Source organism: Chiloscyllium plagiosum, unplaced genomic scaffold (genome assembly GCF_037043375.1).
Source record: "Chiloscyllium plagiosum isolate Xiang-an unplaced genomic scaffold, Cpla_swu_hap1 HiC_scaffold_37, whole genome shotgun sequence".
In the NCBI taxonomy this organism is placed as follows: Eukaryota; Metazoa; Chordata; class Chondrichthyes; order Orectolobiformes; family Hemiscylliidae; genus Chiloscyllium; species Chiloscyllium plagiosum.
The window spans coordinates 24135902-24162111 of NW_028270175.1; the positions used below are offsets into that span (position 1 = coordinate 24135902).

The following is a 26210-nucleotide window of genomic DNA, read 5'->3' on the forward strand; positions in this document are numbered from 1 at the left end:
AAGCGGGGAGGGGAGAGGGGGCCAAGCGGGATGGGGAGAGGGGGGACAAGCGGGGAGGGGAATGGGAGAGGGGGGACAAGCGGGAATGGGAGAGGGGGGACAAGCGGGAAGGGGAGAGGGGGGACAAGCAGGGAGGGGAGAGAGGGGACAAGCGGGAAGGGGAGAGAGGGGACAAGCGGGGAGGGGAGAGAGGGGACAAGCGTGGAGGGGAGAAAGGGACAAGCGGGGAGGGGAGAGAGGGGACAAGCGGGGAGGGGAGAGGGGGCCAAGCGGGAAGAGGAGAGGGGGGACAAGCGGGAAGGGGAGAGAGGGGACATGCGGGAAGGGGAGAGGGGGGACATGCGGGAAGGGGAGAGGGGGGACATGCGGGAAGGGGAGAGGGGGACAAGCGGGAAGGGGAGAGGGGGACAAGCGGGAAGGGGAGAGACGGGACAAGCGGGGAGGGGAAGGGGAGAGAGGGGACAAGCGGGAAGGGGAGAGGGGGACAAGCGGGAAGGGGAGACAGGGGACAAGCGGGAAGGGGAGAGGGGGACAAGTGGGAAGGGGAGAGACGGGACAAGCGGGGAGGGGAAGGGGAGAGGGGGACAAGCAGGAAGGGGAGAGGGGGACAAGCGGGAATGGGAGAGGGGGGACAAGCGGGGAGGGGAAGGGGAGAGGGGGGACAAGCGGGGAGGGGAGAGGGAGGACAAGCGGGGAGGGGAGAGGGAGGACAAGCGGGGAGGGGAGAGGGAGGACAAGCGGGGAGGGGAGAGGGGGGACAAGCGGGGAGGGGAGAGGGGGGACAAGCGGGGAGGGGAGAGGGGGGACAAGCGGGGAGGGGAAAGGGGGGACAAGCGGGAAGGGGAGAGTGGGGACAAGCGGGAAGGGGAGAGGGGGGACAAGCGGGAAGGGGAGAGGGGGGACAAGCGGGAAGGGGAGTGGGGGACAAGAGGGAAGGGGAGGGGGCACAAGAGGGAAGGGGAAAGAGGGGACAAGCGGGAAGGAGAGGGGGGGAAAGAGGGAAGGGGAGGGGGGCACAAGAGGGAAGGGGAGAAAGGGGACAAGCGGGGAGAGGAGGGGGGGACAAGCGGGGAGAGGAGGGGGGGACAAGCGGGGAGGGGAGAGGGGGGACAAGCGGGAAGGGGAGAGGGGGGACAAGCGGGAAGGGGAGAGGGGGGACAAGCGGGAAGGGGAGAGGGGGGACAAGCGGGGAGGGGAGAGGGGGGACAAGCGGGAAGGGGAGAGGGGGGGACAAGCGGGGAGGGGAGAGGGGGGGACAAGCGGGGAGTGGAGAGGGGGGGGGACAAGCGGGGAGGGGAGAGGGGGGACAAGCGGGGAGTGGAGAGGGGGGGGGACAAGCGGGGAGGGGAGAGGGGGTGACAAGCGGGGAGGGGAGAGGGGGGGACAAGCGGGGAGGGGAGAGGGGGGACATGCGGGAAGGGGAGAGGGGGACAAGCGGGAAGGGGAGAGGGGGGGACAAGCGGGGAGGGGAGAGGGGGTGACAAGCGGGGAGGGGAGAGGGGGGGACAAGCGGGGAGGGGAGAGGGGGGACATGCGGGAAGGGGAGAGGGGGACAAGCGGGAAGGGGAGAGGGGGACAAGCGGGAAGGGGAGAGGGGGACAAGCGGGAAGGGGAGACACGGGCGAAGCGGGGAGGGGAAGGGGAGAGAGGGGACAAGCGGGAAGGGGAGAGGGGGGACAAGCGGGAAGGGGAGACAGGGGACAAGCGGGGAGGGGAAGGGGAGAGGGGGACAAGCAGGAAGGGGAGAGGGGGACAAGCGGGAATGGGAGAGGGGGGACAAGCGGGGAGGGGAAGGGGAGAGGGGGGACAAGCGGGGAGGGGAGAGGGGGGACAAGCGGGGAGGGGAGAAGGGGGACAAGCGGGGAGGGGAAAGGGGGGACAAGCGGGGAGGGGAGAGGGGGGACAAGCGGGGAGGGGAGAGGGGGGGACAAGCGGGGAGGGGAGAGGGGGGGACAAGCGGGGAGTGGAGAGGGGGGGGACAAGCGGGGAGGGGAGAAGGGGGGACAAGCGGAGAGGGGAGTGGGGGGGACAAGCGGGGAGGGGAGGGGGGGGACAAGCGGGGAGGGGAGAGGGGGTGACAAGCGGGGAGGGGAGAGGGGGTGACAAGCGGGGAGGGGAGAGGGGGGGACAAGCGGGGAGGGGAGAGGGGGTACAAGCGGGAAGGGGAGAGGGGGTACAAGCGGGAAAGGGAGGGGGGGACAAGCGGGAAGGGGAGAGGGGGGACAAGCGGTAAGGGGAGAGGGGGGACAAGCGGGTAGGGGAGAGAGGGGACAAGCGGGGAGGAGAAGGGGAGAGGGGGACAAGCAGGAAGGGGAGAGTGGGCAAGCGGGAAGGGGAGAGGGGGGACAAGCGGGGAGGGGAAGGGGAGAGGGGGGACAAGCGGGGAGGGGAGAGGGGGGACAAGCTGGGAGGGGAGATGGGGGGCCAGCGGGAAGGGGAGAGGGGGCCAGCGGGAAGGGGAGAGGGGGCCAGCGGGAAGGGGAGAGAGGGGTCAAGCTGGGAGGGGAGAGAGGGGACAAGCGGGGAGGGGAGAGGGGGCCAAGCGGGATGGGGAGAGGGGGGACAAGCGGGGAGGGGAATGGGAGAGGGGGGACAAGCGGAAATGGGAGAGGGGGGACAAGCGGGAAGGGGAGAGGGGGGACAAGCAGGAAGGGGAGAGAGGGGACAAGCGGGAAGGGGAGAGAGGGGACAAGCGGGGAGGGGAGAGAGGGGACAAGCGTGGAGGGGAGAAAGGGGACAAGCGGGGAGGGGAGAGAGGGGACAAGCGGGGAGGGGAGAGGGGGCCAAGCGGGAAGAGGAGAGGGGGGACAAGCGGGGAGGGGCATGGGAGAGGAGGGACAAGCGGGAAGGGGAGAGGGGGGACAAGCGGGAAGGGAAGAGAGGGGACAAGCGGGAAGGGGAGAGAGGGGACAAGCGGGAAGGGGAGAGAGGGGACAAGCGGGTAGGGGAGAGAGGGTACAAGCGGGGAGGGGAAGGGGAGAGGGGGGACATGCGGGAAGGGGAGAGGGGGGACATGCGGAAAGGGGAGAGGGGGGACATGCGGGAAGGGGAGAGGGGGGACATGCGGGAAGGGGAGAGGGGGACAAGCGGGAAGGGGAGAGGGGGACAAGCGGGAAGGGGAGAGACGGGACAAGCGGGGAGGGGAAGGGGAGAGAGGGGACAAGCGGGAAGGGGAGAGGGGGACAAGCGGGAAGGGGAGAGGGGGGACAAGCGGGGAGGGGAGAGACGGGACAAGCGGGGAGGGGAAGGGGAGAGGGGGACAAGCAGGAAGGGGAGAGGGGGACAAGCGGGAATGGGAGAGGGGGGACAAGCGGGGAGGGGAAGGGGAGAGGGGGGACAAGCGGGGAGGGGAGAGGGGGGACAAGCGGGGAGGGGAGAGGGGGGACAAGCGGGGAGGAGAAGGGGGACAAGCGGGGAGGGGAAAGGGGGGACAAGCGGGGAGGGGAGAGGGGGGACAATCGGGAAGGGGAGAGGGGGGACAAGCGGGGAGGGGAGAGGGGGGACAAGCGGGGAGGGGAGAGGGGGGACAAGCGGGGAGGGGAGAAGGGGGACAAGCGGGGAGGGGAAAGGGGGGACAAGCGGGGAGGGGAGAGGGGGGACAAGCGGGAAGGGGAGAGGGGGGACATGCGGGAAGGGGAGAGGGGGGACATGCGGGAAGGGGAGAGGGGGGACATGCGGGAAGGGGAGAGGGGGACAAGCGGGAAGGGGAGAGGGGGACAAGCGGGAAGGGGAGAGACGGGACAAGCGGGGAGGGGAAGGGGAGAGAGGGGACAAGCGGGAAGGGGAGAGGGGGACAAGCGGGAAGGGGAGACAGGGGACAAGCGGGAAGGGGAGAGGGGGACAAGTGGGAAGGGGAGAGACGGGACAAGCGGGGAGGGGAAGGGGAGAGGGGGACAAGCAGGAAGGGGAGAGGGGGACAAGCGGGAATGGGAGAGGGGGGACAAGCGGGGAGGGGAAGGGGAGAGGGGGGACAAGCGGGGAGGGGAGAGGGAGGACAAGCGGGGAGGGGAGAGGGAGGACAAGCGGGGAGGGGAGAGGGAGGACAAGCGGGGAGGGGAGAGGGGGGACAAGCGGGGAGGGGAGAGGGGGGACAAGCGGGGAGGGGAGAGGGGGGACAAGCGGGGAGGGGAAAGGGGGGACAAGCGGGAAGGGGAGTGTGGGGACAAGCGGGAAGGGGAGAGGGGGGACAAGCGGGAAGGGGAGAGGGGGGACAAGCGGGAAGGGGAGGGGGGGACAAGAGGGAAGGGGAGGGGGCACAAGAGGGAAGGGGAAAGAGGGGACAAGCGGGAAGGGGAGGGGGGGAAAGAGGGAAGGGGAGGGGGGCACAAGAGGGAAGGGGAGAAAGGGGACAAGCGGGGAGAGGAGGGGGGGACAAGCGGGGAGAGGAGGGGGGGACAAGCGGGGAGGGGAGAGGGGGGACAAGCGGGAAGGGGAGAGGGGGGACAAGCGGGAAGGGGAGAGGGGGGACAAGCGGGAAGGGGAGAGGGGGGACAAGCGGGGAGGGGAGAGGGGGGACAAGCGGGAAGGGGAGAGGGGGGGACAAGCGGGGAGGGGAGAGGGGGGGACAAGCGGGGAGTGGAGAGGGGGGGGGACAAGCGGGGAGGGGAGAGGGGGCCAAGCGGGGAGTGGAGAGGGGGGGGGACAAGCGGGGAGGGGAGAGGGGGGACAAGCGGGGAGGGGAGAGGGGGGACAAGCGGGGAGGGGGGGGAGGGGAGAAGGGGGACAAGCGGGGAGGGGAGAGGGGGGACAAGCGGGGAGGGGGGGGAGGGGAGAAGGGGGACAAGCGGGGAGGGGAGAAGGGGGACAAGCGGGGAGGGGAAAGGGGGGAAAAGCGGGGAGGGGAGAGGGGGGACAAGCGGGGAGGGGAGGGGGGGATAAGCGGGGAGGGGAGGGGGGGATAAGCGGGAAGGGGAGAGAGGGGACAAGCGGGGAGGGGAGGGGGGGGACAAGCGGGGAGGGGAGAAGGGGGACAAGCGGGGAGGGGAAAGGGGGGACAAGCGGGGAGGGGAGAGGGGGGACAAGCGGGGAGTGGAAGGGGAGAGAGGGGACAAGCGGGAAGGGGAGAGGGGGGACAAGCGGGGAGGGGAGAGGGGGGACAAGCGGGGAGGGGAGGGGGGGGACAAGCGGGAAGGGGAGAGAGGGGACAAGCGGGGAGGGGAGGGGGGGATAAGCGGGAAGGGGAGAGAGGGGACAAGCGGGGAGGGGAGGGGGGGACAAGCGGGGAGGGGGGGACAAGAGGGAAGGGGAGGGGGGGAACAAGAGGGAAGGGGAGGGGGGCACAAGAGGGAAGGGGAGAAAGGGGACAAGCGGGCAGGGGAAAGGGGGGACAAGCGGGTAGGGGAGAGGGGGGACAATCGGGGAGGAGAGAGGGGGGGACAAGCGGGGAGGGGAAGGGGAGAGGGGGGGACAAGCGGGGAGGGGAAGGGGAGAGGGGGGGACAAGCGGGGAGGGGAAGGGGAGGGGGGGGACAAGCGGGGAGTGGAAGGGGAGAGGGGGGGACAAGAGGGGAGGGGAGAGGGGGGGACAAGCGGGGAGGGGAGAGGGGGGGACAAGCGGGGAGGGGAGAGGGGGGGACAAGCGGGGAGGGGAGAGGGGGGGACAAGCGGGAAGGGGAGAGGGGGGACAAGCGGGAAGGGGAGAGGGGGGACAAGCGGGGAGGGGAGAGAGGGGACAAGCGGGGAGGGGAGAGAGGGGACAAGCGGGGAGGGGAGAGAGGGGACAAGCGGGGAGGGGAAGGGGAGAGGGGTGACAAGCGGCAAAGGGAGAGGGGGGACATGCGGGAAGGGGAGGGGGGGCAAGTGGGAAGGGGAGAGGGGGGACATGCGGGAAGGCGAGGGGGTGCAAGTGGGAAGGGGAGAGAGGGGACAAGCGGGGAGGGCAAGGGGAGGGGGGACAAGCGGGAAGGGGAGAGGGGGGACAAGCGGGGAGGGGAGAGGGGGTGACAAGCGGGGAGGGGAGAGGGGGGGACAAGCGGGGAGGGGAGAGGGGGGGACAAGCGGGGAGGGGAGAGGGGGGGACAAGCGGGGAGGGGAGAGGGGGGGACAAGCGGGGAGGGGAGAGGGGGGGACAAGCGGGGAGGGGAGGGGGGGACAAGCGGGAAGGGGAGAGGGGGGACAAGCGGGAAGGGGAGGGGGGGACAAGCGGGAAGGGGAGAGGGGGGACAAGCGGGAAGGGGAGAGGGGGGACAAGCGGGAAAGTGAGAGGGGGGACAAGCGGGGAGGGGAGAGGGGGGGACAAGCGAGGAGGGGAGAGAGGGGGACAAGCGGGAAGGGGAGAGAGGGGACAAGCGGGGAGGGGAGAGAGGGGACAAGCGGGGAGGGGAGAGAGGGGACAAGCGGGGAGGGGAGAGAGGGGACAAGCGGGGAGGGGAGAGAGGGGACAAGCGGGGAGGGGAGAGGGGGGACAAGCGGGAAGTAGAGAGGGGGGACAAGCGGGGAGGGGAGAGGGGGGACAAGAGGGAAGGGGCGGGGGGGACAAGAGGGAAGGGGATGGGGGGGACAAGCGGGAAGGAGATAGAGGGGACAAGCAGGGTGGGGAAGGGGAGAGAGGGGACAAGCGGGGAGGGGAAGGGGAGAGAGGGGACAAGCGGGAAGGGAAGAGTGGGGACAAGCGGGGAGGAGAAGGGGAGGGGGGCACAAGCGGGAAGGGGAGAGAGGGGACAAGTGGGGAGGGGAAGGGGAGGGGCACACATGGGGAGGGGAGAGGGGGGACATGGGGAGGGGAGAGGGGGACATGGGGAGGGGAAGGGGAGACAAGGGAAGGGAAGAGGCGGGACATGGCGAGGGGGAGAGTGGGGGGACATGGCGAGGAGAAGTGGGGGGGGGACATGGTGAGGGGAAGGGGAGGGGGGGGGACATGGCGAGGGGAAGGGGGGGGGGGCATGGCGAGGGGAAGGGGAGGGGGGGGGCATGGCGAGGGGAAGGGGAGGGGGGGGGACATGGCGAGGGGAAGGGGAGGGGGGGAACATGGCGAGGGGAAGGGGAGGGGGGGGACATGGCGAGGGGAAGGGGAGGGTGGGGACATGGCGAGGGGAAGGGGGGGGGACATGGCGAGGGGAAGGGGGGGGGGACATGGCGAGGGGAAGGGGAGAGGGGGGAACATGGCGAGGGGAGGGGGGGAACATGGCGAGGGGAAGGGGAGAGGGGAGAACATGGCGAGGGGAAGGGGAGAGGGGAGAACATGGCGAGGGGAAGCGGAGCGGGGGGAACATGGCGAGGGGAAGGGAAGAGGGGAGAACATGGCGAGGGGAAGCGGTGGGGGGGAACATGGCGAGGGGAAGGGGAGGGTGGGGGACATGGCGAGGGGAAGGGGAGGGTGGGGGACATGGCGAGGGGAAGGGGAGGGTGGGGGACATGGCGAGGGGAAGGGGAGGGGGTTGACATGGCGAGGGGAAGGGGAGAGGTGAGACAAGGGGAGGGGAAGGGGAGGGGGAGTCAAGCATAGAGGGGAAGGGGAGAGAGGGGACGTGGGGAGAGAGGAGACCAGGGGAGAGGGGGGACATTGGGAGGGGAAGTGGATAGTGGCGACTTAGGGAGGGGGAGGGAAGTGAGGGGAAGGGGAGAGGGGAGACTTGGGGAGGGGAAGAGGAAGGGGAGAGGTGGACATGGGGAGGGGGATGGATGAGGGGAGGGGTAGGGGAGAGGGGGTAATCATTGCGAGGGGAAGGGGGGGACATGGCGAGGGGTAGGGGAGAGGGCGGGACATAGCGAGGGGAAGGGGAGAGGGGAGACATGGCAAGGGGAAGGAGAGAGGGGGGGACATGGCAAGGGGAAGGAGAGAGGGGGGGACATGGCGAGGGGAAGGGGAGAGGGGAGACAAGGGGAGGGGAAGGGAGAGGGGAGACCGGGAAGGGGAAGGGGAGAGGGGGTACATGGGCAGGGGGAGGGGAAGGGGAGAGGGGAGACAAGCGGAGAGGGGAAGGGGAGAGGGGAGACAAGCGGAGAGGGGAAGGGGAGAGGGGGTACATGGGGAGGGGAAAGGGAGAGGGGGTACATGGGGAGGGGAAGGGGAGAGAGGGGACATGGGGAGAGAGGAGACGAGGGGAGAGGGGGGACATGGGGAAGGGGAGAGGGGGGGACATGGCGAGGGGAAGGGGAGAGGGGGGGACATGGCGAGGGGAAGGGGAGAGGGGGGGACATGGCGAGGGGAAGGGGAGAGGGGGGGACATGGCGAGGGGAAGGGGAGAGGGGGACATGGCGAGGGGAAGGGGAGGGGGAGTCAAGCAAAGAGGGGAAGGGGAGAGAGGGGACATGGGGAGAGAGGAGACGAGGGGAGAGGGGGGACATGGGGAGGGGAAGGGGAGAGGGTAGACATTGGGAGGGGAAGTGGATAGTGGCGACACAGTGAGGGGAAGGGGAGAGGGGAGACTTGGGGAGGGGAAGAGGAAGGGGAGAGGGGGACATGGGGAGGGGGATGGATGAGGGGAGGGGTAGGGGAGAGGGGGGAATCATTGCGAGGGGAAGGGGGGGACATGGCGAGGGGTAGGGGAAGGGGGGGACATGGTGAGGGGTAGGGGAGAGGGGGGGACATGGCGAGGGGTAGGGGAGAGGGGGGGACATGGCGAGGGGTAGGGGAGAGGGGGGGACATGGCGAGGGGTAGGGGAGAGGGGGGGACATGGCGAGGGGTAGGGGAGAGGGGGGGACATGGCGAGGGGTAGGGGAGAGGGGGGGACATGGCGAGGGGTAGGGGAGAGGGGGGGACATGGCGAGGGGTAGGGGAGGGGGGGGACATGGCGAGGGGTGGGGAGAGGGGGGGACATGGCGAGGGGAAGGGGAGAGGGGGGGACATGGCGAGGGGAAGGGGAGAGGGGAGACATGGCGAGGGGAAGGGGAGAGGGGAGAAATGGCAAGGGAAAGGAGAGGGGGGGGACATGGCAAGGGGAAGGAGAGAGGGGGGGACATGGCGAGGGGAAGGGGAGAGGGGAGACCAGGAAGGGGAAGGGGAGAGGGGGTACATGGGCAGGGGGAGGGGAAGGGGAGAGGGGAGACAAGCGGAGAGGGGAAGGGGAGAGGGGAGACAAGCGGAGAGGGGAAGGGGAGAGGGGGTACATGGGGAGGGGAAGGGGAGAGGGGGTACATGGGGAGGGGAAGGGGAGAGGGGATACATGGGGAGGGGAAAGGGAGGGCAAGGGGAGAGGGGGTACATGGGGAGGGGATGGGGAGAGGTGAGACAAGGGGAGCGGAATGGGAGGGGGAGTCAAGCAAAGAGGGGAAGGGGAGAGAGGGGACATGGGGAGAGAGAAGTCGAGGGGAGAGGGGGGACATGGGGAAGGGGAGGGTTGGGACGAGGGGAGGGGAGAGGGGAGACAAGGGGAGGGGAAGGTGAGAGGGGAGAGGGGACACATGGGGAGGGGAGAGGGGGGACATGGAGAGGGGAGACATTGGGAGGGGAAGTGTAGAGTTGCGACATGGGGAGGGGAAGGGGAGGGAGGGGAAGGGGAGAGGGGCGACTTGGGGAGGGGAAGAGGAAGGGGAGAGCGGGACATGAGGAGGGGGATGGGAGAGGAGAGACATGAGGGGGATGGGAGAGGGGAGACATGAGGAGGGGGATGGGAGAGGGGAGACATGAGGAGGGGGATGGGAGAGGGGAGACATGAGGAGGGGGATGGGAGAGGGGAGACATGGGGAGGGGGAAGGAGAGAGGGGAGACATGGGGAGGGGGAGGGGAAGGGGAGAGGGGGACATGGGGAAGGGAAAGGGAGAGGGGGTGGGGAAGGGGAGACGGGGTGGGGAAGGGGAGAGGGGTTGAGGGGGAGGGAGAGAGGGGTTGAGGGAGAGAGGGGTTGAGGGGGAGGGGGGAGCGGAAGGGGCGAGAGGGAGAGGGGGAAGTGAAGGGGAGAGGGGGACATACGCGAGGGACATGGAAGGGGAGTTCTTTTATATTGTCCCCAGGGCTTGCTTATTTGCTGTCTCCCATTCTGTGCTTTCCTCTTCCTGGGTCGGAAGAGACTTTGGTGCAACTTTTGAGAAGTGGGTGCATCCAGCAGGCACTTCAAGGAAGAGGAGGTGTCCCAGCTGTTGACCTGCCCCATGTGGAGAATGCATTGGGGATAAAAGAACACTCTCACATTTAATGACAGCACCTCTAAATTGGGTGAACCTGGTGGACAACAGAGACCCTGGAGCCATGTAGTATCTCAACCCGCTTAACCTAATGGTTATTTCATTGACATCCCTCTTCCCCCCTCTCTCCCCCCCCCCCCCCCCTCATTCCACCACATTCCCCCCCCCCCCCCCACACATTTAGTTATTGCCAGTATAATTTCAAACACTCAGACCCCTTTAGCTACAACCTGGCAACCAGCTCTGACCTACCAGATCAGAATTTTTCTCCAGTTTAACATGTATTGACTTTGCACTGGGTACTAACATCTAGCCACTCCTGAAACACAAAGCCGTCATATTGGAATGTGTACACACTCCCTAGTGATCACCCCACCCCAACCCAACCCCATGAGCAAAACAACAAAGGCTCGTGAATCCAAGTTATTACTGATAACATATTGGTGTGATTTTAGCTGGTCCCCTTGTAAGCAATAAATGGCCATTTCCTGTTTGTGGACCAAGCCAGCGATAAACTTGGATTTGAACTGTATTGCAGATAGCAATAATCCCTCATCAAAGAGCACTGGGGCTTTCCTGTGCATTTACACAGTCCTCACACCTGGAATATAGGCTGCTATCATTCCTGAACTAGGGAGAAAGCATCTTAATGACGTTATTCAGGTTGAACATCCCAAAAGTGAAATTCATTAAAGCTGTCAAGAGCAGTTTGTTACACACCTCCAGAAGGGAGGGTAGTTTGTAAAGTGAAGAGATGGAAAGAGTATGTGCGAATAGGGAAGTTTTATTTTAATAGAAAGGTTTGATTTATGAAAGCAATCTGTGGCTTCAAGTTTTGTCTTGGTAAATGTACTGTATATCTGCTTCATGTTCTACTGTATTACTAGAAACCTAAAGACACAGTGTTTACCTCACTCTGACAGGAGATAACACTCTAGTCAGGTGTCAGGAAAGTTAAAAAACATTAGACTTTCTTATTTGTGACCATTCAAAAAAGATTACAACCTAAAATGTCAAGTCCGTTTTTCTCTCCATAGTTACTGCCCAGCAGTAATGCTGTGTGCTTCCAGCATTTTTGGATTATATTTGTGAAGTTTCCAGCATCTTGATTGTGTATCAGGCATTGCTGTTATTAATGGACCCCCTGTAGAATAATGAGTACAAAATGTTCAAGTTCAATATGAAGTCAAATACATAAGTCAGGAAATTGTAAATGACCATCAAAAGGCTCAATTCAAAGAAATGGGGGAACAACTAACACACCAGTTTTGGAGAGGTCATGTAACAGTGCTTCAGCAGAGGTCAAGTGGAACTCCTTTTAAAGACATAACACTGAGCATGAAAGTTAGTTACATTCCTGGTTATCAACAAGCTAAACAAATGTGATCTTGAACAGATTAATAAACAAATTAGAGAACAAGAATAATAAATAATCTTGAAAAAAAAACTGGAATTAATAATTAAGCAATCCAAAAATTGTAGTCAGAGGTACAAAGAAAAAGCTAGATAAAAATTATAGAGGCAGGGCTTGGCACGTTAGTGAAATTAAATGTCTTTTCCAGTATTAAAATGTATTAAGATAGGGAAGTGCTTTGAAGTGTTTTGCTGTGTTAGAGATGTTATTTTAATGTGATTTGTTGTTGATAACTTCAACATCTGTAAACAAGTTTGAAACCGAACATGAACACAAGTCATAAACATCCTTTCAACAATTCAGATAGGACAATGTGTGCTTCCAAAACAGGAATAGCTTAAGCAAAATCCATCACTTCAAATAAATAAAATTGTACTTTTTAGACAGCTTAAAAGAGCACAAAGCAAATATGTCCTCGGAGATGGATGGTTGTTTATCTCAGAAGGCTGTGAGAGACCAAAAAGGAGATTTGAGTAACACAAACAATGAATATGAGGGAGACACTAGGTAGGAATTAGGCAGCAGAAAATTGAAAACAGGGTAAATTAGTGCCTGTATTGGAAAGCAGAGGTACAACTAAAGATCCATTTAATTCAAAATAAAATGACAAATTGATGTCAGATTGAAATTTGAGGACAATCAGTACAATAATTTAGTAAACAAATCATCATAGATTCAGAAGGACACTTCCTGACATACACCTTCAATGTCATCAATGAAGTGACAACTCCAGTCAACTGTGGAAAGTCCTATATTGACTTCTAAAAGATATTTGATGTAATTCTGCAACGAGGCTGCTGATTAAACGCAGTATGGCAGTGATCCAGAGTAAACCCTCGGATTAGATAAATTATTGATCAAATAGTTGGGAAAAATGAGTGCTTGCAGAAGGACAGTTGGTCTGGACAGACTGGTTTTGAAACTATAGCTATTTTTAATTTACATAAATGACCTGAATTCAGAAACTAAATGCAAAGTGATCAATCCTCAGATTGTACCAAAGTAAGAGATGCAGTGAATTTGGAGAAAACTGCCCTGAAATTACAGAATGAGTTGGATAAAATATATCATGGAACAGAACGACAGTTGCAATTCAAGGGAAGTAAATTAAATTTTGTTCACACACATGTAAAAACTATTTGGTAGATTTAGTCCATGATGGTATTGCAGTAATTATCAATGGAGCTGAAAGAAATTTATGATCCTTAATAGACTTGACACTTGTCAGGGGGTATTTTGACTTTATGTGATGGTATTAAGTGGGTGAGATTGAATTAATCACTTGCTATATGCCTCCAATGCTTTAATTTCCTAGTTAAGTCAGGAGAAGAAAATATTAGAAAGCATATAGAGTGGATCACCAACTCAGTGTTTCCATTTTATATAACCACCCAAACTGCTTGGAGTGTTGCAAGGAGTCAACAGCAAGTGTGCCTTTTCTGTTAACTCTTAAGATCCAGCCAACAAAGATTCCACCTAGTAAAACATACATTTTGGTAAAAGGATAATAAATACTTCTTTATACAAAGATTGTTTAACATGTGGAACAGACTTTGAAAAAAGTTAATAGGGAAAACAAACTTACAAATTTTTTTCACAATGAATAGAATGCTGCAATGAAAAGAGTTTCGGATCTTTTTGACTGAGTTAAGGTGGGCTGAATGATTTTCTAACATCGGACAAAAATATACTAGCAATATATTTTTAAACATGTGATTTAAATATAAAATTACAGCAATCCACACATTAGCAACGTCACACAGGTACAGTATTGACCTGAGGCACATTATTAAGACACAGTTGAAAGAACTTCATTCTATGCTTACCCTCCACTATACTTGACATGGGAGAGCAATGGTTAGGAGGGTCAAACATCAACATGGATGAAAGATTAGCTGGCTATCAGAAAGCAGACAGTAACTGTAAATGCGTCCTTTTCAGATTGGCAATATGTAATAAATGGTGTGTCACAGGGATTGGTACTTGGACCTTAGCTACTGATAATTTATATTAATAAAAGCAAAATTTGCTGACGACCCCAAAGATTGGTAGGAGATGTGTGATTACAAAAATACATTGATGGGTTGAGCGAGTCGACAATGATGTGGCAAATGGAGTATAATGTGAGTGGCCTAAGATATGGCAAATGGAGTATAATGTGAGTGGCCTAAGATGTGGCAAATGGAGTATAATGTGGGAACATGTGAAATTGTTCCTTTGACAGGAAGAATGAAAAAGAACCATATTATCTAAACAATGTCAGAGCTCTGAGATGCAGTGTTTCCGGGTGTCTGTCTACATAGAACATAGAACATAGAAGAATACAGCGCAGTACAGGCCCTTCGGCCCTCGATGTTGCGCCGATCCAAGCCCACCTAACCTACACTAGCCCACTATCCCCCAATATGCCTATCCAATGCCCGCTTAAATGCCCATAATGAGGGAGAGTCCACTACTGCTACTGGCAGGGCATTCCATGAACTCACGACTCGCTGAGTAAAGAACCTACCCCTAACATCTGTCCTATACCTACCCCCCCTTAATTTAAAGCTATGCCCCCTTGTAATAGCTGACTCCATACGAGGAAAAAGATTCTCACTGTCGACCCTATCTAAACCCCTAATCATCTTATACACCTCTATCAAGTCACCCCTAAACCTTCTTTTCTCCAATGAAAACAACCCCAAGTGCCTCAGCCTTTCCTCATACGATCTTTCTACCATACCAGGCAACATCCTGGTAAACCTCCTCTGCACCCGTTCCAGTGCCTCCACATCCTTCCTATAGTATGGCGACCAAAACCGCACACAATACTCCAGATGTGGCCGCACCAGAGTCTTATACAACTGCAACATGACCTCAGTACTCCGGAACTCAATTCCTCTACCAATAAAAGCCAGTACGCCATATGCCTTCTTCACCGCACTATTTACCTGGGTGGCAACTTTCAAAGATTTGTGTACATGGACACCAAGATCCCTCTGCTCATCCACACTACCAAGTATCCGACCGTTAGCCCAGTACCCCATCTTTTTATTACTCTTACCAAAGTGAATCACCTCACACTTAGCTACATTGAACTCCATTTGCCACCTTTCTGCCCAGTTCGGCAGCTTATCTATATCCCGCTGTAACCTGCCACATCCTTCCTCACTGTCTACAACTCCTCCGACTTTCGTATCATCCGCAAACTTGCTCACCCAACTTTCTAACCCCTCCTCCAGGTCATTTATAAAAATGACAAACAGCAATGGTCCCAAAACAGATCCTTGCGGAACACCGCTAGTGACGGCACTCCAAGATGAACAACATGAATTGCAAAAGGTTAGAATGCAGGTACAGAAATAGTTAGTCGAAGAGTGTGGTGCTGGAAAACCACAGCCGGTCAAGCAGCATCCAAGGAGCAGGAGAGTCGATGTTTCGGGCATAAGCCCTTCATCAAGAATGAGCAATCCTCATTCCTGATCTCTAGCAAATGCAGTCCTCATTTCCTCCATACAGAATTAATTAGCAAAGCTCATAGAAAGTTAGCATTTATTATAAAGGAAACTGAATATAAACGTAGGGAAGCTATGCTTCAGTTGTGCAGGGCAATGCTGACACCACATCTGGACTTCTCTCCATAATAGTAGCCATCTTATTTACAGAAGGAAGTAAATTGCAGTTCGGAGAAGGCTTGCTAGCCTATCACCTGGCATGGGAGATTTGCATCGGAGGAACGATTGGACAGGCTAGGCTCATATCTGCCAGAGGTTAGAAAACTAAAAGATAAATTGATTGAAATAACCAAAATCCTGAAGGGTTTTGACGGGGTAGACCTGGACATGATGTTTCTGCTCATGGAAAATTCTCGAATTAGGGGTCACTTTTTAAAAATCAGGGTTTGCCGATTTCAAACTGAGGTTAGCCGAATATTTTTCTTTGAAAGTTGAGAATCTTTGGAACTCCCTTCACATTTGGGTGGTGGAAGCAGAGTCCTTGAATATTTTTCAGACAGAAGTAGAGAGATTCTTGTTAAACAAGGGGTGAAATGTTATTGGGGGTTGGCAGGAATATGGCTTTGAGGTTACAATCAGACCAGCACGATGTTATTGAATAGAAGAACTGGCTGGAGGAAATGAATAGCCTGCTCTTGGTCCTGATTTGTGTGTTCCTCACTGTTACTCTGACTTATGCTATACCTGAGTGTGTGTTGGCAGTATAGACGGAGCTTTACTCTGCCCCCTGCTGGTGCTGTACCAGCTGAGGCCATGCTTGATGTTTATGTTGCATGTCTGAAGTGCAAAGTTTTTCATGAATATTCAAACAAAGTTCACCTTCATGAGAAAAAAAGTTCATAGCTTCTTGTAAAGTGTATTCCTAATCCAGCACATCCTTAAGTGCATGAACGTGTTTAGGCTTTATAAAGAATTAACAACAGCTGCAATTTACGTGCAGCGATTGTCTCGCTGAGCGGGGGTAGTGAGCACTGTTCACAGAAGGATTCTTGTGATGTAGTGATAATGTCCCTACCTCTGGGAGAGGAGTTCTGAACCTCAAGTCCCACCTGCTACAGAAATACGTTATAACGTGTCTTAATGGAATGATTTTATAAAAAAATAGCAACTGTTACTAGTTGTGTAAAAGTCTATTTTACTTAAGAACAGGAAGGGTTTAGAGTGATGTAGGCCAAAGACTGGTAAATTGGACTAGATTAATTTAGGATATCTGGTTGGTATGGACAAGTTGGACTGAAGGGTCTGTTTCCCTGATGTACAGCTCTATGACTCCATTTTGGACAAATACTGAAAAAGCAATTATTTTATGCACCAACCTTTATTGGAAGTGACAGAAACCCATTGATAGTAGAGTGATAAGGGTACATGACAAAGAAGGCTAAGTGGCTTATGTGCACTGGGAGTGCCTGTCTTTGATCTGCTGTGTATGGAGTATGATTGTCTCAAGTTGAATAAATCATATATTATTGTGCTTCAAGCACAATAGAGTCACTTCTCATGCATTTGCACACTGCTTGGGGCCAAACATAAATCTTTTGTATGGCTGTTAGTCAGCCTTACCAGCAGCTTGTATTACCATCAATTCTGGTTTGTGTGTCCTCTCTTGAATCACTGACTACCACATTTACTTACTGTTCAGATTTAATTTTTATTTCATTAACTCGCAGCTGCAAGTTTCATATTTCTTTTAAGGGCCACTTTGGAAACTTTGAACCTCACTGTGAAGTTCTGCTGTGTAATACCTGCCTAATACATTGCTAGTTACAAATGTCAGACAAGAATTGAGGGGAATGAACCAAAGTATAGCCAATGAACGTGGCAGTGTGGTATGACAGTGAACTGGTTTGAGGGAAAGGGTACCACAGTAAGAAGAATGGTGCAACCATCACCCATAATTTAAATCTTCAAACTACTGAAATCCACCTTGTCACATTTTCCCTTCTGATTATAATTTTTTTTATTTTAAACGTTTTATTAAGCCTATCTTTCTAATTTACCTGTTCAGAACCGTTGTGACACACTTCTGGAGTAGATGGGACTTGAACCCAGGTCTCTTGATCCAGGAGTAGGTACTCCTTTATGCTTCTAAGGCTTTGTAATGATGAGGATTGATTCGTAGAGCTGCTCTTCACAACCTCAAAGTGCCCCAGAGCCAATGAAATATCTTTGAACTGCAGTGAATTTCGTATTAAACAAATAAACAATTTCTGACTAGACTCCTATAAACAACAGTGAAATAAGTGGCTGGACAGTTGTTTGTTACCAATGATGGATGAGGGATTAATTTGTCGAGGGCACCAGCAGAACTCCAAGCAGAAAATGCCAGAAATGCTCAGTAGGTCTTGGCAGCATCTGTGGAGAGAGTATGAGAGTTAAGGTTTCAGGTCTGTAAACTTTCACCGATGCTGTCAAATGTTGACTTACTCCATTTCCTTGCCCTAGTAGTTGATGAGTGGACCATTTTACCGAAAAAATTGATTGTACAGTATTCCTTTCCATTTATTCCTTTGATAGGAATTAATAGCAATTGTGGGATAATTAACAGAAAGCAATCACGTGCAAAACCTCAACTTATGCCATAAAAACATTGAAAAACTCATAGGTAAAGCTAGTCAGCCAGCAGTTTCCATTTTGAAATCATTGAATTTTCAGTTTTGGAGGCATTTCAGGTTATTTATTTACTGTAATAACTGCATATAATAAAACCTAATAGACGGGACAAACAGAATTGTGCTTCTCAAAGACCACATCAGTTTGAGACAAGTGCATTCATTCATACATTTCAGAGAGGATGCTGGATGTGTGAATGATTGTCTCCCACTGAGCACAACACAGGATTGATTGCATTTAAGCAGACTATTTAAATAGAGTGGATGATTAGAGTGAGATGATTTGATTGACAGCTCATCCTGCCAATACCCAACACAGTGGAGACAGGTCAGCAGTCATAGAATTTCATAGAATTCCTACAGCGTGGAAACAGGCCCTTCGGCCCTACAAGTCCACACTGACCCTCCAAAGAGTCTTCCACCCAAACCCATTCCCCCATTACTCTACATTTACCCCTAATATACATATCCCTGAACACTATGGGCAATTTAGCATGGCTATTCCACCTAACCTGCACATCTTTGGGTTGTGGGAGGAAACTGGAGCACCTAGAGGAAACTCACGCAGACACAGGGAGAATGTAAGTCAATTTAAAATAAAGGTGTTCGACTCGAGTTTGAAGTTGGAAGCAGCCAGAAATGCTTTCATTGTCTAATCAACCCCATTAGAAATGCATCAATATCCTTTTGGCAGGAGGGTTATCAAAATTGCCTCTCCTACCCCAGAACCGTACTCACTATTGATTGCTGGAGTCAGATAATATATTCTGACTTGCAACCTAAAGATTCTCAGGATCTTTCTCATATCTCTGACACCTCAGTGCAGGAATCATTTGTAACATTTGTAAATAGAATTTAATTCTGTGCCAATGCAAATATTGATTCGCAATAAAATCCACAAGAAAATGTTGAAAGCATCCAGCAGATTGGGCAATATCAGTGAGAGAAACAAGTTAATGTTTCAGCTCAGTTGATAGCTGTGCCTTTATTCTAATTTAATCTATTGTCTTTCTTCCTTCTTGCACAGGAGCTGAATATTCTGTAGAGGATGCAGAAGGAGATCTGCTCTTCTTGATGGACAGTTCTGGGAGTATCTTGCCCTATGAGTTCACTGAATTGAAAGAGTTTGTTGTTGATTTATTGAAGCCATTCACCATAGGCCCCAGCGATGTGCAAGTCAGCTTCATGCACATTAGTGATGACCCAGTGTTGGAGTTTCCTTTCAACAAATACATGTCAAACACTGCTCTCCAATGGGGTCTTCTGAATATGGAGCAGAAACTGGGTGACACCAATACTGGCAAAGCAATGACTCGTGCCAAGGACACCATGTTCACACAGAAAGCTGGTGCCAGACCAGATGTTCCAAAAGTCCTTGTATGGCTAACAGATGGGGCATCATCAGACGATATATTAGAGCCCATCCAGCTCCTCAAGGACCTTGGAGCAACAATTTTCATTGTTAGCACGGGCAGAGGCAATTATATGGAACTGAAGGCAGCAGCTAGTGACCCATCAGAAAGGCGCCTGTATTACGTGGATCCGGATGATATGTACGTTATTACTGAGGAGCTGCGTAACGAAATTCTAGGTACATCACTGCTTTGGTCACTATTTCCATACAATCATTTGCATCTGTGATATGTTCTCTCCAATCCTAATATCATCATCTTTTGTCACTGAAGGGTCCAGAATCTCCTCAGTCCCCTATGTGTGCAGTTCAGCGACTGCCTTGAGAGACTAAGCAGCTCCAAGGACTGTCCATGTTCAGTTTTTCTGCAATAAAAAGGAGGCAAAATCCCAGGCATTTAGTACCAGAGGTTGTATATTGGTTGGAGATGACCTAGTTGTCTTGACTTTTGTACTGAAAGTTAGAAATACTTTTCATCATGTATAAGGCAAGACTTCTTGATTTCTTCAGAAGGCTATTAATGCACTTGCAGGCAGTTTTTGTACAAGTCTGTAACTGGAACAGCTGCTGAAACTGGGGATGGAGATTATCCATGCTTCAGTAAATACTGAATCTCTTATGGTGCATTAATGAGGAGCTTTTACTTGTTTAGAAACATTAATTGAAGACGTTTATTTACTACTGAATCATGCAGGCATCTAGTTCCTTTATAATGTGATTGGAGCCCATGGTAAAAGGGCATGAGTTGATCACTTTAGGATAACGCAGCCCACTGAAGTATTCAAGGAAACAAATGTATTAAAGACAACCATATCGAGAAATATTTCTGTCTAAAGTTGCAGGACTATTCTAATGAAACAGTTTGCCAGCATCTGAATTAGGGAGGAAGAAAGTTTTATAATTTGTGCTGCTTCAGATAAGGTAATATGAGTTGAATACCATTGTAGCACAATTTGATATGTAGCAGTATCAACTAATTAAAAAGTTATCTCCCTCGCACAAAATGATATCAGATCCTTGAGTTATGGTCACTGGGAAGGTTTCTTTGGAGAGAAAATAAATTGGTTAAAAAGAAAGGGTGAGGAATAGGAGCGGATTAGCTTGAGGAGCAAAGGGTAAAAATGTGGATAAGAACTCTATTTATTACTAACCTTGGTATTGCCGGTGTTCCAAATAATACAGAAAAATCATAGGAATATTTTTGAAGCATAAACAGGAGCTGAGCAAATATCCAGCTCAGAACGTGCCACGTGGAAACAGAAGGGTGTTGCCAGGGTTGGAGGATCTGAGCTACAGGGAGAGACTGAACAGGCTGGGGTTGTTTTCCCTGGAGCATCAGAGGCTGAGGGGTGACCTTATAGAGGTTTACAAAATTAATGAGGGGCAGGGAGAGGATAAATAGACAAAATCTTTTCCCTGGGGTGAGGGGAGTCCAGAACTAGAGGGCATAGGTTTAGGGTGAGAGGGGAAAGATATAAAACAGACCTAAGGGGCAACTTTTTCACACAGAAGATGGTACGTGTATGAAATGAGCTGCCAGAGGAAGTGGTGGAGGCTGGTACAATTACAACATTTAAAAAGCATTTGGATGGGTATATGAATAGGAAGGGTTTGGGGGGATATGGGCCGGGTGCTGGCAGATGGGACTAGATTGGGTTGGGATATCTGATCGGCATGGACGGGTTGGACCGAAGTGTCTGTTTCTATGCTGTACATCTCTATGACTCTATATATCAAAGACTGATTCACGCAGGTATCTTTGATGAGTTGTATGGAGAATGATTAAAGTGCCATTTAAATTAATGAGCATAATAATTCTCATAGCCAGAGTTTAGAGGGTTGTATGATCTGCTATTGGATTAAGCATCGCCTGTTCTGAGCCACTAAATGAGACAGGGTTGGCTCCATGTGACGGCTTAATTTTTTAAAAGATTGTTGTGGGATACGACATTGCTGACAAGTCCAACGTACATTGCCCATCTTTCACTGCTCTTCAGAAGTTGGTGATGAGCTACCTCTTTTAACAATTACAGTCCTTATATTAAAGGGTCCTTTGTATGAGAGTAGTTCTTGAACTGCCAGCTACATTCCTGAATTACAGACTCATAACTTACACGTAGTTGAACTGCCTTGAGACATATAACTGGCATTTTAATTCACCTTCAACACAATGATCTTATTTCTCACATTTTCTTTGCTGTTGGTCTGCAATAGTATGTTATACCATGCACAGAAAAATAGGCTGTTGTATTCACTTAGACTTATAGGACAAGTTGCAGCAGCTCACAATGTAATTGGAGAGAGAGGCATAGAGTTCAAGAGTCTCTGGATTGGATTTTGGCTTCTATGACAAGTAAATCAAGTCAAAAAATATTCTGATTCACCAGAACTACCTTGGTAAAAGGTGCTGTGACACACTATGTGTTTGCTTTGGGATTTCAGATGTGGGATGGAGTCTGACCTACTGATCCTTGAAGCAGAACACTGGCAGATATGGACCCTGCAGCACGAGAATGCAGGCCTTTCAGAAGACGCACCCCTAGTCTCTGGGACTTTGTCTGAGATGTGATAGGTGATTTTAAGCCCTCTCCCCTTCACCTGTCACACCCTCTTATATTCCACAGGCCCTTATGCTTCCCATGCCATTCCAATTCTCACATATATTCCCGGGCGGAGGTGGATACTGCAGATGCTGGAGATTAGAGTCAAGATTAGAGTGGTGCTGGAAAAGCACAGCAGGTCAAGCAGCATCCGAGGAGCAGGAAAAAACATTGATTTTCCTGCTCCTCGGATGCTGCCTGACCTGCTGTGCTCTTCCAGCACCACTCCAATCTTGACACTTCTATTCCCCACCCAACTCCAGGTCTCCTTTACCCAAATGCCAACTCACTCAGTATCCATTATGCATAGACCTCAAAAGCCATGAGGAGATAAAATAGAATAAAGTTCGAGAAAATCTAATATAGCTCTCACTAAACAGACTTGGTAGTAAAACAAACTCTCCAGTCATGAAAGCCCATTCAAAACTTTTAAATCTCAATTGCTTTGTCACTAATAACTACAATAATATTCTACAACAACCATATTCAAAATCTTTTATTAGACTTTTCAACCTGTCAATTAAACTTTGCTGAGGTAACTGAGTTTCAGGAACATAGCCAAACATTCATAAAATGCACTTGGGGAATTGTCAACAATCAACTATTAAAATTTCAAGAACCTATGCTACACCACCTGGTTTGTTAACTAAAGCAATACAGCCGAATGTCAGTTCAGAAGTTTCACTGATTATTGGAAATTTATTTTATAGTCTAAAGATCAGAGGATTTAAGAAATCATCAACGAATGAAAGTTAGATCATTCATATTTGCCCATCAAGCCTATTTATGTCTATTCCACAAATTTGTGATTTCTTTTCCCTGCTCTGTCATCCAGACAGCCCTCCATCACACCTCCTCTATTTCCAAATCCATTGCCTAAACCTCCCCCCTTCCAAATGCAATATAATAGAGTCCCCCTTGTCCTCACCTACCACCCCACCAGTCTCCGCATCCAATGTATCATCCTTAAACACTTCCTATCAACTCCAATTAAACCCCACCACCAAGAACATCTTCCCTTCCCCACCACTCTGCCTTCCACAAGGACCGTCTCCTTCGCAAATTCTTGGTTCGTGCCATTCTCCCCACCAACACCCCCAGGTGTGTTCTCCTGCAACCAGAAAAGATGCAAAACCTGCTGGCACTCCAGCCCCCTCACCTCCAATCAGGGTTCCAAACCGTCCTTCCAGGTGAGACAGAGGTTCACCTGCCTCTCTTCCAACCTAGTTTTCTGTATCAGGTGCTCCCAGTGTGGTCTTCTTGACATCGGTTCCGACCTGACCTCCCAGTCCCCGCCCATTTTAATTCCCCTTCCCACTCCCTTCCGACATGACCATCCTTGGCCTCCTCCATTGCCATAACAAATCAAACTGCAAATTGGAAGAACACCACCTCATCTTCCACCTGGGCAGCCTACAGACTGGAGGACTCAAATTTGAGTTCTCCAAATTCAAATAACCTTTCTTCCCATCACTCAACTCTCTTCCGCCTCCCTTCCATTCCTTCCATCGACCAACCAGGTTTTACCCTCTGCCTGGCTTCACCTATCCCCACCTCACCAATCTGCACCCCCCATCTCCTTTATCTGCATCTCCCCTTACACCCACCCCCAGTCCTGAAGAAGGGTTACACCTGAAATGTTGACTTCTCCACCTCCTGATGCTGTCTGGCTTGATGTGTTCTTCCAGCTTCCTGTTTGTCTGATTTGGGGACAAGACCCTTTCAACAAAAGGGGGTTTGTTTGAATTTAGCACTTGAATTCACATGGTCCTGCTGGGTCTACCTTATGTGTGAGTCACTTAATGTCCTCTTTCACCCATCAACAAAAGCTGAATCTGGAAAAATGGGGCAAGACTTTAAAAAATTGTCCTTCTGTTTCACTCTCTTGCCTAATCAAACAGTAAAGTTGAAATGTCTGTAGATTTTATGAACACTTCACCTCAGAAGATTTGTCTACTTTGAGATGCCTATAAGTTTAAGGTTATATCCTTTCCCTTTAATTGTTAATGATGTTTGACTGTGGTTCATTGTGTCTGACCCCAATTTTCCTGAATTGCACAAAAAGAAATTGAAACAGAAAATGCAGTTACTCCAACTGGGATTACTCCAACTGTAAATTAAAATTTACAAATAACCTTTAGAATCCTTTTAGTGGCTTAATTACTCAGCTTTCAGCTAAGTTAAGACACTTGATACATAACTCCTCCCCCACCATTCTCCCCATTGGTGACCCTGTACACAGAGCAAAAAAACCTGATAATGAAATTCTTTTACTCAGCTGACCAGGTTTTATGCCAATGTTTGAGTATGCGAAACAAAAGGACCTTTCTAAGATGGTGAACATGTAAATGCAACACAGAAGGAATTCATAGCACAAAGATATTGGCCCCCGGGCATGGGTGAAGCCCACATATCCTAGTTTTAATTATTGGGCACTGAGAACAGAACACAACAGTAAATAACAATTGTAGGACTATAGCAGGTTCAAAAAGGCAGCTCACCATCATCTGCCCAGAAGTAATTAGAAATAGGCATTAGTTACTGCTCCCGACAACAACATCCACATCCTGTGAATAAAATAAAAATCATAATTTGGAAACATGTCTCAATACAATCTTGGGATAATCATCAGAAAGAAACTGACACTGTACCCAAAAGAGGCATTTGGACAACTGACAGAAAGCTTGGTCAAAGCTTTGATGGATGGTCTTAAAGGAGGAGAGAGAAGTGGAAAGGGTTAGGGAGGGAATTGCAACTTGTTGAACTCAGACACATGAAGGCTCAGCTGACATATATCCCCTTTAAACTTTTCACCTCTCACCTTGAATGCATGACCTCTTGTTATTGAATCCCTCACCCTGGGAAAAAGCTTATCTCTATTTACCCTGTCAAATCCTTCATGATTTTGTAGACCTCAATCAGGTCCCCTCTCAATCTCCTTTTTTCTAATGGCAACAATCCTAACCTATTCAACCTCTCGTCATAGCTAGCACCTTCCCAACCAGGCAACATCCTCGTAAACCTTCTCTGCACCCTCTCCAAAGCGTCCACATCCTTTTGGTAATGTGGCGACCAGAACACAGTATTCTAAATGCAGCCAAACCAAAGTCTTGTCCAATTTTAACATGACCTGCCAGCTCTTATACTCAATACCCCGTCCGACAAAGGCAAGTGTACCAGATGTCTTCTTGACCACTCTATCCACCTGTGCTGCCAGCTTCAGGATACAAGGGACCTGAACTCCCAGATCTCTCTGCTCATCGACTTTTCCCAAGGCTCTTCCGTTTACAGTATAGTTTGATCTAGAATTAGACTTCCCAAAATGCATCACCTCACATCTGCCTGGATTGAACTCCATCTGCCACTTCTCCACCCAACTCTGCAGTCTATCTATATTCTCCTATGTTCTTTGACAGTCCATTATGCTTTCTGCTACTCCACCAATCTTCAGGTCATCTGCAAACTTACTGATCAGACTAACAACGCCCTCTTCCAGATCACTTATGTATATCACAAACAACAGTGGCCCCAACACTGACCCCTGTGGAACACCACTGGTCACCTTTCTCCATTTCAAGAGACTCCCTTCAACTACTACTCTCTGTCTCCTGTTGCTCAACCAGATCTTTATCCACCTAGCTAGATCACCCTGTGACTTCACTTTCTCCATTAGTTTACCATGGGAAACTTTATCAAACGTCTTACTAAAGTCCATGTATATGACATCTACAGCTCTTCCTTCATCTATCAACTTGGTCACTTTCTCAAAGAACTCTTTTAAATTGGTAAGGCATGATCTGCCCTTCACAAAACCATGTTGTCCATCACTGATAAGCCCATTCTTTTCCAAATATAAATAGATTTTATCCCTCAGTACCTTCTCCAGCAACTTTACCACCACTGACATCAGGCTCACTGGTTTATAGTTACCTGGAATATCCCTACTCCCTTCTTGTACAGGGGGACAACATGAGCAACTCTCCAGTCGTCCGGCACCTCACCTGTGTTTAAGGATGCTACAAAGATATCTGTCAGGGCCCCAGCTATTTCCTTTCTCGCCTCCCTCAGCAACCTGGGATAGATCCCGTCTGGTCCCCGGGATTTTTCCACCTTAACATCCTTTAGCCTAACCAACACATCTTCCCTCCTTATGTCAACCTGATCCAGAGTAAACAAATTTTTATCTCTAATCTCAGCATTCATCACCTCCCATTCTTCAGTGAACGCTGTTGCAAAGTAATCATTGAGAATCTCACCCATTTTCTCAGGTTCGAAATATAACCAACCTTCCTTATCCTTGAGTGGACCAACCCTTTCTCTGGTTACCCTCTTGCTTCTTATATAAGAATAAAAGGCCTTGGGATTTTCCCTAATTCTGCTTGCCAAAACTATTTCATAACCCCTTTTAGCCCGCTTGATTCTTCATTTAAGAATGGTCCTACACTCGCAATATTCCTCCAAGGCCCATTCTGTTCTTAGCTGGCTGAACCTTATGTATGCTTCGCTTTTCCCCTTGGCTAGTTGCACGATTTCTCCTGTCATCCACGGTTCACAAATCTTGCCTTTCCTATCCCTTGTTTTCAAAGGGACATTCCTATCCTGCACTATCTTCGACCT

General features: G+C 52.0%; 1 protein-coding gene across 1 annotated transcript in view; it reads left to right on the forward strand.

Annotated features, from left to right (window-relative positions):
• The window catches only part of vwa1 (von Willebrand factor A domain containing 1), a 103419-nt gene that overhangs the window by 55167 nt on the left and 22042 nt on the right, over window positions 1–26210 (forward strand). The window contains exon 2 of the mRNA XM_043675806.2: window positions 18610–19173. Within this exon, the coding sequence (XP_043531741.2) occupies window positions 18610–19173 (564 nt within the window). The remainder of the gene's footprint in view (window positions 1–18609; window positions 19174–26210) is intronic.